Raw genomic sequence first — 15300 nt, 5'->3', positions numbered from 1 at the left:
AATTATCACTTAAAAAGCTTGCTTTTACCCTTGTTTTTATAATGCTTAAATTGAATATATATATACATATATATATATATATATATATATAAACCATCCGTTACCGTTTCAAATGTACCGTACAATTTCAGTTTATCTTATAATGGTTGATAGAATATATATTTTTTTAATTCGAGAATATATAACACATCAAAACCCTAAAAAATTTAGAGCACCGGGCGGTCCGGGGGGACCACCTCAGCTCCTCTCTTCTCGAGAAGAGCGATTGGGTTGAAAAAATAAACGATGAATTTAAAGGGATCGAATAGGAAATGATACTCTTAATTAAGATATTCAATTCGGAACTATTATATGTCGAAGGTCCAATATTGTTCCGCTCTTTCTTTTTTTTAGGCGTTAAGTGAAATTGTATTGTATTTCAGTTTACGAGGTTGGCGAAATACTACGATCTACCGATTCTCATCGATACGCAATCCCAACCATAATAGAAGCGAGTAGCTTCTGATTTTGTTTATAATCGTTGTGCTTTAGCTTATGTAGTGGTCGACCTTCCTTTCCTAAATGCACACACTCGTCAGACTGCTTTCTTAGTTATGCACGAAACCAAGCCAATACATACGCAGCAAAAATAAAGATCCCCATTTCGCCCAGAGAACGCAAGTTTGATCGATGATCAAAGAGGAGAAGTGGAGGAAAAGGTTCGGGATGGATTTATGAGTCTTTCGTGCGAGCTGTATGCAGTGAGAGTCACATGTATAATAACGAAGGGGCTCGTGTCATTTGAGAATATGGAAGGTAAAAAAAAAATTGAACCGCTAGCATCAATTATATGTGTTTACGCTCACACATTCAAGTTACCTAATACAATCATCAACATGTAACAAATATTCTATTTATTGAACTGTGGTAATTAAATTTTAACAATTTCATATCTATTTTTATTTTAAATTTCTTGGGTTAAAAAAATATATTTTTTAATTTATTTGGATTAATTTTTAGTTTTATATATATATGCATTTTAAAACATTTTTTAACTTTTAAAATCCCTCGATTATTTATATTTTACTTTAATCTATGTATTTAAATAATTTAAATAGATAATATTATGAACTCAATAAAATTTAAGGATACATATTAATTTTTTTAAAAAAAGAAATTCATATGGAAAGGTCAATTTCGGTAAAACGACATCGTACGGAACCAGAGCTACACACGTGTCGGAAATTGGCCGTTCGTGGGCCGATAATTCTGGACCAAATCACATTTTCTTTGGATGCATTAATTGTTCAAATCCATAATTCCACGTCGATAGGAATTATATTCCCAATTTTTAATTAAAAATAATTTATGTATAAATAATTTATTACTATTATTATTATTATTATTTAAAATATTAAATTAAAAACAAATATTTAACGCTTTTAAATAATTTTAAACTTATTATTAGTGATATTTGTATTTTTATAAGAAACATTTATTTTTCTTACATATTATATTGTTGACGTGGACATGTGTTTCATTTGATGATTAAGATATTTTTATTTTTTTATTTTTCAAACAAATTATATTTATTCAATTTTCTATAAAAACGTTTATTCAACTTATTGCCTATCTTTTCGGGAGCATAGAGATAGAGACGCGTCATAAACACGAATCTTTTTTTTTTCTTTAATTTACACTTTAAATAAATTAAATAACAATTTATTTTGTTCAAATTATGACGTATTAATTGAGCACAAATAAATTTATATTTCTATCGAATAAAATTTTTTCAACTCAAATAATTATTATTAAATAATAAATCCAACTCAACCTAAATTTATTTTTGGGTTAGGATGGTTCGGAGTTGTTTTGATCGTTTATTTATTATTTTTTAATAAAAGTAAACTCGTTTCTTGAAAATAATCTCCAGATGGAAACGAGAGTGGAGAACCCTAACCCAACTTGAACGTCGTTGGTGCTTGAATCGAGATACTTCCTCCTTCTCTTCCTCAATTCGTTCATTCGGGTGAGAGCGACAATTCATGCACTCTTTCATTAGTAGAAACAAAAATGGTTGAACAAAGTCTATCGAAACTATTTTAACTATTATTATAATTATTTTTTCTTCGAATTTTAATATATTTCAATATATAAAAATAACAATTATGCATCTTCTAAATCTTAATTATTTTAATTTTTAAAATTTTAATCCTTAAATTTATTATTAAATTATTAAATTATCCATTTTTAATTTTTTAAATAAAAAATTTAAAGTTTAATATCTAAAAAAAGCAACTAATTTTTAAAATCTTTATTTTAAATTTATAATTTATTAAATACTTTTAAAATTTAGACATAAAAGAAAGAATTAAATTAAATTAAAAGAATAAATTTGAGAATAGTAAAAAAAAAATTAAATATCAACATGAATCTCAATTTCAATCTATTTCAATTTTAACCGTCTTGACCCTTTAAAGACTACATCTCGAGATTAATTTTTACGTACAAAACAATACAATTTTTTTTATTCTATGAAAGCATGATACGCTGTAGTTCACACTGTAAATTTTCTCTACAAACGATGCCACTTCTAATACATACATACATGCCGAACTTTATAAAATTTACAAATTATCTATGTCTGTTTTTAAGTCTAAGAATTAGCAATTTTGAATTCTTGAATTTATAGTAACTCTCGTGATTACAAACATATCTATGGTCAAAATGTAATTTATTTTGATTTGGATTGTTTTCATATTAAAAATAAATGATTTTTGAACAACAACCAATCATTTCATTATATCGAAACTAAAATTTATATCATATAAAATCGTTCATACTTTTGTACCGTTCAATCTACTAAAGAAAAGAAAAAAAAGTAAAACTGATTTAAATTTTGTACCGTTCAACTATTGAATAATTTTACGAAAAAATCAAATTTGACCATAAATTTGTCAGAGTATCTATTCTGACCATAAATGTGTCAGAGTATCGATTCTGATTCTAAATTTTTTATTTGAAGGATAAATTTAAATATTTATTTAAATTTCATTAAATTACTTATAAGTTATTGCTATAAAATAATAGAAATTATATTTAAAAATTTAAGGTTTAAATAGAAATAAAATTTAGAGTGAAAATTAATTTTTAAAAAAATAATTATTTTTTCACGAGGCTGGTTGTTTTTCAAAGTACACAGTGTTTCAGAAGTTTAGTCTGTTGGAATCAGATCATCACGAGAAGGCTTTAACAAATGTCTTTGACTTTTTTACTGTTTCAAACCCAAATGCCTCTGCCCTCCTACTTTCATTCATTGGTCGCCCTCAATTTTAATTATTTTTTTCATTTTTTTTATTTCAATTGTTTGGATTTAATGGGCTAAAATATAATAATATTCTTCCATTTTACTAAATAAAAAAAAAATCAATTATGGAAAATTTCAATAATTCTCTTAAATTAAAAAAAAAAATTTTAAAATTCTTAAACCTTAAAAAGTCACAAAAATATATTTAAATTAAAAATATCTTTATAGTTAGTTTTGGATGGACCGTGAATGCTTTATTACAAAAATATTCTTTTAATTTTAAAAAATGTCACTAATATCTTAAGCATTTTCTTTAAAAAAAAAAAAAAACATTTATGTTGTTACCGCTTTTCAAAAATAATTATTAACTTTTCAAAGTTTTAAATAATTTACGAGGTAGACCGTTTATGTTCATATTATTGATGGTAAGATTTTCTTTTTAATTTTTTTTAAAGGTTATATATATATATATATATATATATATATATATATATATATATATTGTATTTTTAAACAGAGTACTAACTATAAATGTATTTTTTTAACTTTTTTAAAAAAATTGAGGGATATTAATGAAATTTTTTAAAGTTCAAGAGTATTTTTGAGACGTTATTAAAAATTTGAGAATATTTTTTTTAACAAAGTAATTTAAAAAAAATATAAAAAAGTAACTTTATTACAAAATATTTAAAATTATAGGGACTTAGTAGAGCTCACATTTATGAATTTTCAAAGTGCAATGAGAAAAATTGAGATTCTTTTTCCTTTGGCATAAAATAATGAAAGAAAGAAAGAAAATTTATCCTAAAAAAAGATAAAAAGGAAAAGTTATTTTCCCCCTTTATTTTCACTTTATTATTTTAAACAATTTTCTTTTTCCAAAAAGTGATAATTAACCATTTGGATTTGGAATAGCTTAAAAAAATAAAATAAAATAATAATAATAAAAGCTTTTGAAACAAAATTAAATTTTTAATTATTACTTTTAACTTTCGTACCGTTCAATATATTAGATGAACACGACTCTCCACGATGATATAATATTATCTCATAAGTTCTCCTGATTTTGCTTTTGGCTTCTCAAAAGGTCTCGTAACAATGGAGAGTATTATTTGATTATAAACCAGGAATATTCCTTAAAGTAGCTTACGTGACATTCATCATCCAACATAATATTATTTATATTTTAATAAATGATTTTTTTTGTTGGAAAATTTTAAGATTAAAACATTTTTACCAAAAATAAAAAATAAAATAAAAGAGGAAAAAAGAAAATTCCCATTTCCTATAAAAACCCGGTGGGGTTTTCACTTACGTGATTCAAAGCCCACTCGCTCCAAAGGATATTATTATTATTATTATTATTATTATTATTATTATTATTATTATTATGATGGATTGTGGTTTTAGAAAGTCGGTGGCGATCTCGGTGGTGGTGGTGGTGGTGGTGATAGCGGCGGCGGCGGGGACGGCGGAGGAGACGGCGGCGTTTGCATGCGACGGGAGGAATGTGGGGACAAGAAACATGGGGTTTTGTAAGGCGTCGTTGGGGATAGAAGAGAGAGTGAAGGATTTGATCGGAAGATTAACGGCGGAGGAAAAAATAAGGCTTTTGGTTAACAACGCCGTCGCGGTGCCGCGGCTGGGAATTAGAGGCTATGAGTGGTGGTCCGAAGCTCTTCACGGAGTCTCCAATGTGGGCCCCGGTACTAAGTTTGGTGGGCCCTTCCCTGGGGCCACTAGCTTTCCTCAAGTCATCACCACCGTTGCTTCTTTCAATCAATCGCTTTGGCACGAGATCGGACGGGTCAGAATTCTCTCCTCTTTATCCCTTCACATTCACTCTCATATTATTCGTTTTGGAATTACTTTATTATATAAAAGAAATTATAAAGTTTATTTTTGTTTTTTTTTTCTTAAAAATTTAAATATTTTTTTTATAGTAAGGATAGAAATTGGTTATAAAGCACAATTTTAAAAAATAAAAAATATTATCAAATAGCATATAAAATAATAATAAAAAATTATTTTTCACATTACGACGACTTTATTAAATAATTTTTATGAGATTTAAAATATTTTCAACTAATATTGTAAATATAATACAATATTTTTCTAAAAATTAAATAAATATTTAAAACACTGTTTCACGTTAAATTACCATTTTAGCCCTGAGATGATTGAAATAGTAAATAAAAATATTATTAGTTTTTAGATTCTATTTTAGTGCCAATTTTGAGAATTTAATACTAATAAAATTCCTCTGTCAAATATATTATTTAAATTTAATAAATAATATTGATTTATCGGACACTGTCTTGCTATCAAATTCAGAATTGACAGAGCTTGCGTGTCCCACGTGTGAGGAAAATTACGGAGGTTAAAAGTTAAATTTTACTGTATTTCCATTTCTTACACGTGAATTTTTAATCTCAATGTTACTTTTAAAATGTAGACATAAATATTAAATAGATTTTTATAAATATAATTATTTTTTTGGATAGCCAACAATTTGTTGAAGATTATTGTGAGTGAGTCCCACAGGCCTACAAAGCCTTTTGGGGAAGCCCAAAGCAAAATCACGAGAGTTTATTCTCAAAGTGAACAATATCGTACCATTGTGGAGAGTCGTGATTCCTAACATGGTATCAGAGTCATGCCCTAAACTTAATCATGTCAATAGAAAGTGACTAAAGTGTCGAACAAATTGTATACTTTGTTCGAGGGCTCCAGAAAAAAGAGTTGAGTCTCGAGTAAGGAGAGGCTTATAGTGTACTTTGTTCGGATGAATATGCAGTTCGATCTGACGACCTGGGCTTAATTTAATATAAATTAAATTAAGCTTTATACTCTATTATTTTTCACGAGAGGTGTTCAGATAGTATGTCTCTTAAGTTTAGGTATTTACAGAAACTAGTTGAATTACACTGTACAGGTGGTTTCGGACGAAGCGAGAGCGATGTATAACGGAGGAATGGCAGGTTTAACGTATTGGAGCCCGAACGTGAACATATTCCGAGACCCACGGTGGGGGCGGGGCCAAGAAACTCCGGGCGAGGATCCAATCTTGGCCGGGAAATACGCGACCAACTATGTCCGAGGGCTGCAGGGAAATGCTGGAGGGAAGAGGCTTAAGGTGGCGGCTTGTTGCAAGCATTATACTGCCTATGATCTTGACAATTGGAATGGCGTTGACCGGTACCATTTCAACGCTAAGGTATGATATTGGGCTTTTAAAAGCCCATATAGTGAAACGGAAGGCCTTAATGGGCCGAAGCCCATTTCTCATGCAAATCTTAATGGGCTTTTTGTATGTTGGGCAGGTGAGTAAACAGGATTTAGAGGACACTTATAATGTGCCTTTCAAAGCGTGTGTGGTGGAGGGAAAAGTGGCGAGTGTGATGTGCTCTTATAATCAGGTCAACGGGAAGCCAACTTGTGCTGACCGTGATTTACTCAAAAACACCATCCGGGGCGCTTGGGGGCTTGATGGGTGAGTAACCATGGAATTGCTATGCACATCATCACACTAGATTACTCGTTTTTATTGACGGATGGTCACGTGAAATAGGTATATTGTATCTGATTGCGATTCTGTTGGAGTTTTGTACGGTAGCCAACATTTTACTCGCACCCCAGAAGAAGCTGCTGCTTCCACGATCAAAGCTGGTAAGTACTTTTCTTTCCAAATTGACTTAGTTCAACATTACGTGGCAGGTTTGGTTGGGCTAACTCGACCCGTATCGAAAAATAGAGGGTTTGAGTTGGATTAGGTTGTAACCTCAGTTCAGGTCACCAACCCAACACAATTGGTTCAAAAAAAATTATAATTTATGTATGCCTCTATCTAATATCTTAAACAGGCCTCTAAGAAATTTAACATACCCAAAGTTATATACTGTGAGCCGTTGTTGTTACTCTCTTGCTTACTTATATAATGTCTCTATCGAAAATCTCTCTTTGCCCTCGTTTTCTAAAACCATCTCTTAAACTGAGGCCAGAGGCTCGAGCATACGTCGCTTAATATATATATATATATATATATATATTAATAAAAGGCCCTAATTGTAGAAATGATTTGCAGGCTTGGACTTGGACTGTGGACCATTCTTGGCGGTGCACACAGCAACGGCGGTGGGAAAAGGACTCCTAAAAGAAGCTGATCTCAACAACGCCTTAGCCAACTTACTTTCCGTCCAAATGAGGCTCGGGATGTTCGACGGCGAGCCCACGGCCCAAACCTACGGCAACTTGGGCCCAAAAGACGTCTGCACGCCGGCCCACAAACAGCTAGCCCTCGAAGCTGCAAGACAAGGCATAGTCCTTCTCAAAAACCGAGCGGCATCTCTACCACTCTCCCCCACGCGCCACCGCACAGTGGCAGTGATTGGCCCGAACTCCGATGCCACCGAAACAATGATCGGGAATTACGCAGGAGTGGCATGTGAATACACTTCGCCGCTACAAGGAATCTCGAAATATGTTAAGACCATCCATGAGAAAGGTTGTACCGACGTGGGGTGTGGTGGGGATCAGCTGATCACTGCGGCGGAGGAGGCGGCGCGTGGGGCAGATGCGGCGGTGCTGGTGGTGGGTTTGGACCAGTCCATTGAAGCGGAGTTTAGAGATAGAAATGGGCTGCTTTTGCCCGGGCATCAACAGGAATTGGTTTCGAGAGTTGCGAGGGCTTGTAGAGGGCCGACCGTGGTGGTTTTGATGTCGGGTGGGCCCATTGATGTTTCGTTTGCGAAAAATGATGCCGAAATCAGTGCCATTCTTTGGGTTGGGTATCCCGGGCAAGCCGGTGGCGCAGCCATTGCCGATGTGTTGTTTGGGGCCACTAATCCTGGTACTCATTCATTTCCTCTTCTTTTAATTTTTTTAAATTTTGATATAGACTAAATTAATAAAAATTGTTGGAGGATGAAAGTTCCAGTTAATTTAGGGAATATCGTACTATTGTGGAGAGTCGTGTTCGTCTAACATAGTATCAGAGTCATGCCCTAAAATTTAGTTGTGCCAATAGATTGGTAAATCCTCAAATGTCGAACAAAGGACTCTAAAAGAAAATGAGGCGAGCCTCCTCGAATGGATGATGAAAGTCCCACATCGGCTAATTTAGAGAATGATCATGGGTTCCTCCTCGAATAGATGATGAAAGTCCCACATTAGCTAATTTAGAGGATGATCATGGGTTCCTCCTCGAATGGATGATGAAAGTCCCGGCTAATTTAGGGAATGATCATGGGTTCCTCCTCGAATGGATGATGAAAGTCCGTGCTAATTCAGGGAATGATAATGGGTTCCTCCTCGAATGGATGATGAAAGTCCGTGCTAATTCAGGGAATGATAATGGGTTCCTCCTCGACCATGAAAGTACACATAGGCTAATTTAAGAAATAATCATAGGTTTATAATAAAAGAATACTCTCTCCATTAGTATAAGACATTTTGGGGAGTGGATAATGAAAGTCCCAGCTAATTTAGGGAATGATCATGGGTTCCTCCTAGATGATGAAAGTCCCACGTCGGTTAATTTGGGGAAGGATCATGGGTTCCTTCTAGATGATAAAAGTCTCACGTCGGCTAATTTAGGAAATGATCATGGGTTCCTCCTAGATCATAAAAGTCTCACGTCCGCTAATTTAGGAAATGATCATGAGTTCCCCCTAGATGATAAAAGTCTCGCGTCCGCGTCCGCTAGTTTAGGAAATGATTATGGGTTCCTCCTGGATGATGAAAGTCCCGACTAATTTAGGGAAATGATCATGGGGTCCTCCTAGATGATGATCATGGGTTCCCCCTAGATGATAAAAGTCTCGCGTCCGCTAGTTTAGGAAATGATTATGGGTTCCTCCTGGATGATGAAAGTCCCGACTAATTTAGGGAAATGATCATGGGGTCCTCCTAGATGATGATCATGGGTTCCCCCTAGATGATAAAAGTCTCGCGTCCGCTAGTTTAGGAAATGATTATGGGTTCCTCCTAGATGATGAAAGTCCCGACTAATTTAGGGAAATGATCATGGGGTCCTCCTAGATGATGGAAGTCCCGACTAATTTAGGGAATGATCATGGGTTCCTCCTAGATGAGGAAAGTCCCGACTAATTTAGGGAATGATTATGGGTTCCTCCTAGATGAGGAAAGTCCCGACTAATTTAGGGATAATCATGAGATTATAACAAAAAAATACTCTCTCCATTCCTTTAGTATGAGCGTTTTTTGGGGAAAGCCTAGTATGAGCCTTTTTTTCAGAAAGCCTAGATAGTCGTGTGTCTAAAAAAAATATCTTTATATTAACGATCTCTTGGAATTCTTCAGGAGGAAAATTGCCAATGACTTGGTACCCACAGAGCTACCTGGCGAAGGTCCCAATGACAAATATGGGCCTAAGACCCGACCCATCAACCGGCTACCCGGGTCGAACCTATCGGTTCTACAAGGGCCCAGTCGTCTTCCCATTCGGGTTCGGTTTAAGCTACTCAAAATTCTCCCATTCCATAGCCGAAGCCCCAACAAGAATCTCACTTCCTCTCTCAATTTTCTCTCCCAATTCCACCTCCTCTTTCGACGCAATCAAAGTCTCACACATCGATTGCGCCGCCATCTCCGATCTCGGCCTTCAAATCGACGTCAAGAACACCGGAACCGCCGATGGATCTCACACCATTCTTGTATTCGCCTCGGCTCCAAATGAGATCTGGTCGCCGGAAAAGCACTTGATCCGATTCGAAAAGGTTCATCTGATGGCCGGATCTCTGCAGCGAGTTCGAATCGGAATCCGTGTTTGCGATCATCTCAGCCGAGTCGATCAGTTTGGAACTCGAAGAATTCCGACTGGTGAGCATAAACTCCATATTGGAGATCTTACTCATTTGATTTCTCTTCACGCTGATTTAAAGAACGTTAAATTCTGATCGAGTATGAACAATGTCGAAATGTTGATGGTGTTTTGCCCTAATTACATAAAGCTAAATTACAGAATTGATCGTGGATAAAATCAATTAGGTTGAAGAAGAATGGGGGAATGATTGATTGGGAAGAAATTTGGAACTATAATCATGTTCAATGTTAAGAAGTGCTTTATTATAAAATTAGTATTTGGTGCAAATTTTCAAACATTTTTAACAAAATATAGTTAAAAATAGAATGTTTGAAGTTAAATATCTTTGTTCTAGGTAAGATTTTACCGTCTAATTTTGTTGGAGAGTAGTGTTAGTCTAATATGGTATAGAGTCATGCCCTAAACTCTAATTTTGTTGGAGAGTAGTGTTGGGCTAATATGGTATCAGAGTTGTACCTAAAACTTAGTGGTGGTGCCGATAGATTTGTAAATTCTCAAATATCTTCTATTATGCTTAAAGTGGACAATATCATACTATTGCGGAGAGGGTGTTTTAACTCCTTTGGAGTCAAAATAATTAATTGTGTAAAATTTTAAATTAAATTGTTTTAATAATTTAAAATGACACACATATTTTACACAATTATTGTCAATTATTTTATTTTTATTCTAAATTATTAAAACAATTTAATTTAATGTTATATGATACCTTAAATTTTAGGTTAGTTTGCAATAAATCTTAATAATTATCATTAAATTAATTAGATAATAAAAATAAATAAATAATTATTTTTGTGTGTATATATATATATATATATATATATATATATATATATATATAAAATTCAATTCAATATCCGGTCAACTATTTGACCTTTTAATGATTAGTAATAATTTGAAGTTTTAATTTAAAATTTTAAAAATAATATTTAGAAAGGTTCTTTTTCTTCTCTCGTAATAGTTGCATTCGGCTGGCTGTATTTATTCGACTCACCAGACATATATATATACTCGAAGAGTTGCATCTCATCAAACCTCAATTACACCTATTCAAAAATGATAAATTAAGAATTTATAAAAAAAAATACATGAAAAAAAAAAACAAAAATAAATAATATGCTAATTAATGGAATTAAATCGAAGTGAATGATGTTGAAAATATTTTTCATACATTTAAACGTTTTTATTATTTAATAAATTTTGAGAGATTTCTTTTACCAATAAAACTCGAACAATATTTTTCATTAAATGAATTTAGACGGTTTAATGGTGAAGTAAATGCTTTTTTAGCTTAAAAGGAAACCATAGTCATGAATCTCCTAATTCCGCCTAACTTTCAAAATAATACGTGTTTATTTTTTGACCACCCATTTCAAACGCCATTTTTATTTCTCGAAGTTGGATCCGTCAAAACAATAGTGAATTTGATATTTATTTTTAATTTCTATAATTATTTAAACTTAAACCTACTCTTTTAAAATTACAAATTTATTTTTTTACTTCCCAATGGATCTTCCACTCAATTAACGAATGTGGAACTCACTCCCAATAATCCTCAACAATCCCCTCTCGAACAAAGTACACTATAAACCTTTTCTTAATCGAGACTCGACTCCTTTCTCTAGAGCTCTCGAACAAAGTACACCCTTTATTCGACACTTTAGTCACTTTTGACTACTTCTTCGAGGCTCAAAATTCTTTGTTCGATATTTGAGAATTCTATTAACATGGTTAAGTTTAGGGCATGACTCTAATACCATGTTAGAAGTCAAGACTCTCCAGTGGTATATGATATTGTCCACTTTGAGCATAAGCTCTCATGGTTTTGCTTTGCACTTCCCGAAAATGCCTCATACTAATGGAGATAGTATTCCATCTTCCACTAAATTAACCCATGTAAGACTCACTCCCAATAAACCTCAACATCACACGCTCCGTCTTTATTCAAAATGTTTTGGAGTTAACTTATCTATCTAAAATTAAGATGTACTTTGTTGATATACGTACTATAAATTATTTTAAGCATATATTCATCATAATTTATATATCATTACAATCAATTTCATTTAAATATGTATCATTTCATTCATATATCATTCTTGTTATCGAGCCACACATATAAAAACTATATATATATATATATATATATATATATTTATTTATTTATTTATGTATTTATTAAAAAATAGACTAATGTCACCGACAAATTTTTATTTTATTTTATTTCAAATATTGTGTATATATTTAAAAAAAAACTGAAAAAGTATATAACCTCAAAGGGATCCTGTAGAATTTCTTGTGAGATATCCTCTTTACTCAACCGCCCGTTATTTTTCTCCCCCTTCCACATCTATCCATTTCTTCATTTCATCTCTCCCTCGCCGCTTCCGCGCTCTCTCTCTCTCTCTCTCTCAAGGTACGAACTCCTCTCTCTAGAATTCGTTCTTCCTTTTCGCCATGGCCGAACTCGAACGAAATCGATTCATCGATCAAATAAAGTTCGATTTCAGAGCGAGTCGTTGCCCTAAGATGACTCGGCCGAGTCGAGTCGAGTCGAGTTCAGTTTTTGTTTATGAATCGGTGAATTTCTTCATCCTTTTGGTTAACTATGGCGGCGTTCTTGATTTCGTTTCTTTTTTTCTTACAGGAAATCAGTCATGGCGGATCATCAAAGCGACGGAGAAGAAAACTCCTTCCCCTTCCGTCAAAACCAGGTACGTTCAATTCAATTTATTTTTCATCTTTTATTAATTTATTTAGAAAATTAAAATTTCTATGAATTTATTGACGACAAATATAAAAATTTTATTTAATAAATTTTTTAATTAAAAAAAAATGAAAATAAAATTTAAACCTAACCTAATTTAATATTAACCGCTATATAATTACTGTTTAATACTTTTATTAATTTTAGTAAAATATTAATAATCGCGATAAAACCATATATATATATATTTTTTTTTTTCTTTTCTTTTTTTTTGCGAAAACAGAAAAAGAAAAATGCCAAATACGTGACCGCCAATGAATGTTGCGTGGCTATGATTAGTGGGCCCCATAACTATTCCGTAGTTTATTTTGATGAAAAAATTATTCAATATATTTTGTGTTAGAAATTATGAAATCTTCGTATGATATTGTTCAGTTTGAGCATGAGCTCTCCTGTTTTGCTTTGTGCTTCCTAAAAAGTCTCGTACTAATGGAGATAGTATTTTTTACTTATAAATTCATGATCTTTCACTAAATTAGCCAATGTGGGACTCACTCCTAATAATCCTCGACCTTCTAAATTGAATGATTGACATAATTATAATGTATTATTCCTTCTTAAAATATTACGATTTTGTATCTTTATTTTTACTAAAAAAAAAAAAAACAATCTTGACTTAAAAACTGGATAAAAAAGGGAAAAAAGTTACTTGCTTCTCCCTCTCAAGTGAGTAAGTTTCTTTGGGTTGAAGTCAGCAGGTAAAAATATTTTTGCTTAAAAGCTTTGTTTGTTGTTGGAGTAATAAATACGGTAAATGATGTCATGTTTACCTTTTAATTTTTTACTAAGCTTTTTCGAGTTAAGCTGTGTAGGGGTATAATTGAAATTTGTCTCAAAATTTACGAGCAATTTTTAGGATTTAATGTAAATATTATTGAGGTTTATATGGTAAAAAGTAAATTAAATACAGGAAGCAACGGCAGGAAGTGGGAACAGATATGGAGGACTTGGTCCAAAGAAGAAGCCATTGATTTCAAAGGTAATAATAATAAATGAGTGGTTTCGCCTTTGGGGCTTTGTGAGTCCGTTTGCTTACATAATTTGGGGTTTATATAGGACCATGAACGAGCCTTCTTTGACTCTGCTGATTGGGCATTATGCAAGGTACCCTTTTCATCCCACACTTTTTTGTTTTTTACTAAATAAAAAAAAAAAAAAAAAAAAATTATCATAATGATCGGATTGGGTTAGATTATTTAGAACTAAATGATTCGATCCAGTTTACCCGTTAAAAAGTCAATTTTCTGGTTCAACGATTTTTCTCTTTTCGCAGCCACAATTAGTCACTCGTCTCGATCTCTCCCTCTCTTTCTCTTGTTCGTCAGTCATGACCATGAGTCTCTTGACCTCGTGTTGTCAAGTTCATCGTCTACTAGTTCTCGAATATCAAGCATTTTTTATCGGGCCAAAATCACCATTTTGTCCCATTGTCCCATTTGACCCCAATAAAGAATGAAAAGACCAATTTAACCCCGATAAAGAAAGAAAAGACGGGAAGCTCGAAAGTATAAGAGCTGGTTTTAGATTGACTTGTCCTCTTTAACTAGTTACTCGAGTTGAGAATCGATCGACTCAACCTTATTAACCATGGTAAAAGAAAGGAAAATTTGAATTGTTTGTGTCTGGTGTTGTAAGCAGCAAGGAGCAGGGCTCTGTAACAGTGTGGCCGTAGAAAAGCTCCAGCCTAAACTTCAGGTGATCATATGGCTTCCATAATTATTTATTATTATTATTAGTTTTTTATTTATTTTTTGTTTGTAAAAGTAAATGTGTTAGTATTACGTTTAAAATTTAATAAATATTTTTTTAAATATAATATTAAAGGTAAGAATATGTTTTGATATTACTAAAATAAAATTTAAGAATATTTTTTTAAAATATTATTTAATTTTTAGGGTATTTTAAAAATAAAATATTAACATTTTTCATTTAAAACTAACTTTAAAAGTATTTTCTAAATTCTTTATTTTATTAAAATTTTTGAGGTAAAGTATAAATTTAGCGGTATTTTTATTAATTTAGAATTTTTTACATTTATATACAAATATTACCTGAATTTTTTTTTCTCTCTTGATAATTACCAGAGGACCCCTAAGCCACGGCTTCCACCAAGGAGGCCGGTATGCACATCTGAGAAGGGCAATATTGTAAGGGAAAAAAAAACAAAAACAAACTGATTTAAAGCTCTTAATTGTTTATTTTCTAATGATAAAACTTTATTTATTATTTTTTCTTCTAGTAAAATTTGACTTTGAGTTTTATGGTAACGCAGGTAGAATAGATAAATTAAAAGGCGACGTGGCATCCTAGAGGAAAACATCTTTGGAAGCATTGATTTTTTTTTGTTAATTTCTTTTTATGAAATTTGTTGCAATTATTTTTATGGTCGAAATCGAATTTGAG

The 15300-nt window shown here is 32.3% G+C and overlaps 2 protein-coding genes across 2 annotated transcripts; both read left to right on the top strand.

The window, feature by feature from the left end:
- Positions 1-4744: 4744 nt before the first annotated feature.
- Positions 4745-10247, top strand: LOC111806604 (beta-D-xylosidase 1-like). The gene is made up of 6 exons (XM_023691980.1): positions 4745-5093; positions 6222-6503; positions 6610-6779; positions 6858-6955; positions 7371-8135; positions 9608-10247. Exons 1-6 carry the CDS (start codon positions 4812-4814, stop codon positions 10201-10203), a joined length of 2193 nt encoding a protein of 730 aa, XP_023547748.1. The 5' UTR covers positions 4745-4811; the 3' UTR covers positions 10204-10247.
- Positions 10248-12434: 2187 nt separating this feature from the next.
- On the top strand, positions 12435-15300 carry LOC111807386. The gene is made up of 7 exons (XM_023693097.1): positions 12435-12546; positions 12778-12844; positions 13808-13876; positions 13954-14001; positions 14536-14592; positions 14982-15044; positions 15170-15300. Exons 2-7 carry the CDS (start codon positions 12788-12790, stop codon positions 15176-15178), a joined length of 303 nt encoding a protein of 100 aa, XP_023548865.1. The 5' UTR covers positions 12435-12546; positions 12778-12787; the 3' UTR covers positions 15179-15300.

Source organism: Cucurbita pepo, chromosome LG12, assembly GCF_002806865.2.
Source record: "Cucurbita pepo subsp. pepo cultivar mu-cu-16 chromosome LG12, ASM280686v2, whole genome shotgun sequence".
Classification (NCBI taxonomy): domain Eukaryota; kingdom Viridiplantae; phylum Streptophyta; class Magnoliopsida; order Cucurbitales; family Cucurbitaceae; genus Cucurbita; species Cucurbita pepo.
The sequence above is the reverse complement of the archived record's forward strand: the minus strand, read 5'-3'. Positions and strand labels throughout refer to the sequence as shown.

Coding starts and splice junctions, on each gene's coding strand:
- LOC111806604 (XM_023691980.1), top strand. CDS start 4,812: ATGGGGTTTTGTAAGGCGTCGTTGGGGATAGAAGAGAGAGTGAAGGAT. Junction 5,094..6,221: donor TTTGGCACGAGATCGGACGG/GTCAGAATTCTC, acceptor TACACTGTACAG/GTGGTTTCGGACGAAGCGAG. Junction 6,956..7,370: donor TGCTTCCACGATCAAAGCTG/GTAAGTACTTTT, acceptor AATGATTTGCAG/GCTTGGACTTGGACTGTGGA.
- LOC111807386 (XM_023693097.1), top strand. CDS start 12,788: ATGGCGGATCATCAAAGCGACGGAGAAGAAAACTCCTTCCCCTTCCGT. Junction 13,877..13,953: donor AGAAGCCATTGATTTCAAAG/GTAATAATAATA, acceptor GGGTTTATATAG/GACCATGAACGAGCCTTCTT. Junction 14,002..14,535: donor CTGATTGGGCATTATGCAAG/GTACCCTTTTCA, acceptor TGTTGTAAGCAG/CAAGGAGCAGGGCTCTGTAA.